This window comes from Rhodofomes roseus (genome assembly GCF_022264815.1).
Source record: "Rhodofomes roseus strain CIRM-BRFM 1785 chromosome Unknown C8Q71scaffold_32, whole genome shotgun sequence".
NCBI classification, from domain to species: Eukaryota; Fungi; Basidiomycota; class Agaricomycetes; order Polyporales; family Fomitopsidaceae; genus Rhodofomes; species Rhodofomes roseus.
Window position 1 is genome coordinate 1 of NW_025952988.1, and position 2,060 is coordinate 2,060.

Consider the following 2,060-nt stretch of genomic DNA (forward strand, 5'->3'; position numbering starts at 1 on the left):
ACGCAACACGCAAAGAACGGGCCCACGCGTATGCACAACGCAATGATCTGCCCGCCTGTTCCCTCTCGCCGATCTCGCGTGCCCTCCTGCAAGCACATCGAACACGAGGCCCAGACTGCCGGAACATCGCGCAAAGTTGAACCCACGCCGGAGACGTACGGACGTGGAGTTGGCGGGGAGAGGAATGAGGGTCGGTAGGCCTGGACAGTTATGGTGAGTACGTCCTGCACGTCCCCGGTGAGGTTCCACGAGAGAAGATGGCGAGCAGCCTCGACAAGTACCCGCCGCGTCTACCCCCACCCCCTCATCAGCCGGTGGCAGCGCGAACGGCTCCGCAGCAGGAGAGCTCAGTGGGTCATCGCTACCGCCGCCTGTCTACTCTGACGGCACGAAGATCCCGCTCATCATCTGTGATGACTTCAACTTGATGCCAGCCAGTGGCGTGTACGAGTTTCTGTCGAACAGGACAGTATCACACGACCATGCGGACTTCATGGGCCACATGTACGGCAAGTACATGTTGGAAGGCTTGCGGCATCGGTTGGGTACGAAGAGCGTGTACGCGTCGACAGGTGAGCATCCGAATACGAACTACACGCCGAGCTTTCAGGGCCCGCTCGACTACATCTGGTACTCGACGGCCAACCTGTCTGTCAACGCTGTTGTCGGCGAGGTGGACAATTCGTACTTGGAGAAGGTCGTTGGGTTCCCGAACGCGCACTTCCCGTCAGATTGTGAGTATTTGATCTAGTGATCTGTAGATTGCATGTTGATCCGCACCCCGCAGCCACCTGTGCATTGTCTCTGAGTTCTGCGTGCGTCCTCCGAAAGAGCCACAAACTGCTCGTCCTCCGCCTGTGTTCCCGGAGTCGTCAAGAGCACATGCATAGAGGGTATCATGGCATCGCCACATACCCCCCTCCGCACACCCCCCGCCTACAGTGAGTTGCTTACACGCATGATACCTCGCCCACCCACTTGCCCTCACGATTGCACGGACGCCCGCGCGATCGTCCTGCCCGCTCGGCCGCATGCTCATACGCTCATCCGCATGGTCACTCGCCCACCGGTCGACTCAAGTGCGAACCCACCCCACGGTCCCACGAAACCCGTGTTACCCACACGCAAGTGCAACCCATACCCGCTGCGGCGAGTCTGTACCCGGGCGGGTGCGTTTTACTAGTAGTACATACAGGTATATACAATGTGTAGCATACGTCGAAAATGAGATCTATTGCCAGAAACATTGAGCACGGAACCGGAGAATGGGAGCTGCAGCAGTGACACTTGCTGATGATTATGTGAACTGTTATGGCTACGTAACGACTATCTAGCGACGCGATCGCCGCATCTTCCCAACCTTCTAAAATTCGACGGGTCTTGCTAACGAGTGATACGCTGACGCTATGTAAAATCGGAATTTTAGCAACCGTTACGGCCCGTCACAGCCCTTAACCGAAATCAGAGAAGTTCTGATGTGGTATGCACAGGACAGTTCCACCGTGACCTCATTCATCGGCCGCGCGGTCTTCCCAGGACTTGCTGTTGGCTGAAACATATTGTTGTTTCGGCTTCGCCATCATATGAAGATTTCAGGAACTACGCTCATGGTGAGCCTTCTGCTCTTCACAAAAGATCGCGTCGTCGGATCATCCTGACGCGGTATTGTGCTAGGTCCGAGAAGCTTGACCTGTCTGCTTGTTCCGGTCACTTCACACTGGAAGCCAGACAATATCAGCAAGGAGGAGGAAGCATATCAGGTCTACATCGCCGCGTGGCGTGTGAACTTCTGAGTCCGGTGATCTACGACAACAAGAGTGGCTTGCCCTGGGCTTGCCTACAATCGATGGTTCGATTGTGCTCATCATATATAAAGTGCAACAAGAACATCGCTGAATTTTAGGATTTGCTGCTACCGTCTACTGCTACAGCGATGGAGACTCCCAGCGACAACATCCATACCAACGAGGACGTTCGCAACAATACGTCGACATTTGTGATTGGGCTACAACCGCCTCCACTAGCATCTGCCTATGAGCGCGTGCGTGTGCTCCCTTCAT

At 55.4% G+C, this 2,060-nt stretch overlaps 1 protein-coding gene across 1 annotated transcript; it reads left to right on the top strand.

The window, feature by feature from the left end:
• Positions 1 to 517: 517 nt before the first annotated feature.
• C8Q71DRAFT_842802 (uncharacterized protein) lies at positions 518 to 1,016 on the top strand (the record flags this gene model as incomplete). The annotated part of the gene is made up of 2 exons (XM_047926554.1): positions 518 to 738; positions 788 to 1,016. The coding sequence occupies 2 exons, from the start codon at positions 518 to 520 to the stop codon at positions 888 to 890; spliced, it is 324 nt and encodes a 107-aa protein (XP_047773575.1). The 3' UTR covers positions 891 to 1,016.
• Between the last annotated feature and the right edge of the window lie 1,044 nt (positions 1,017 to 2,060).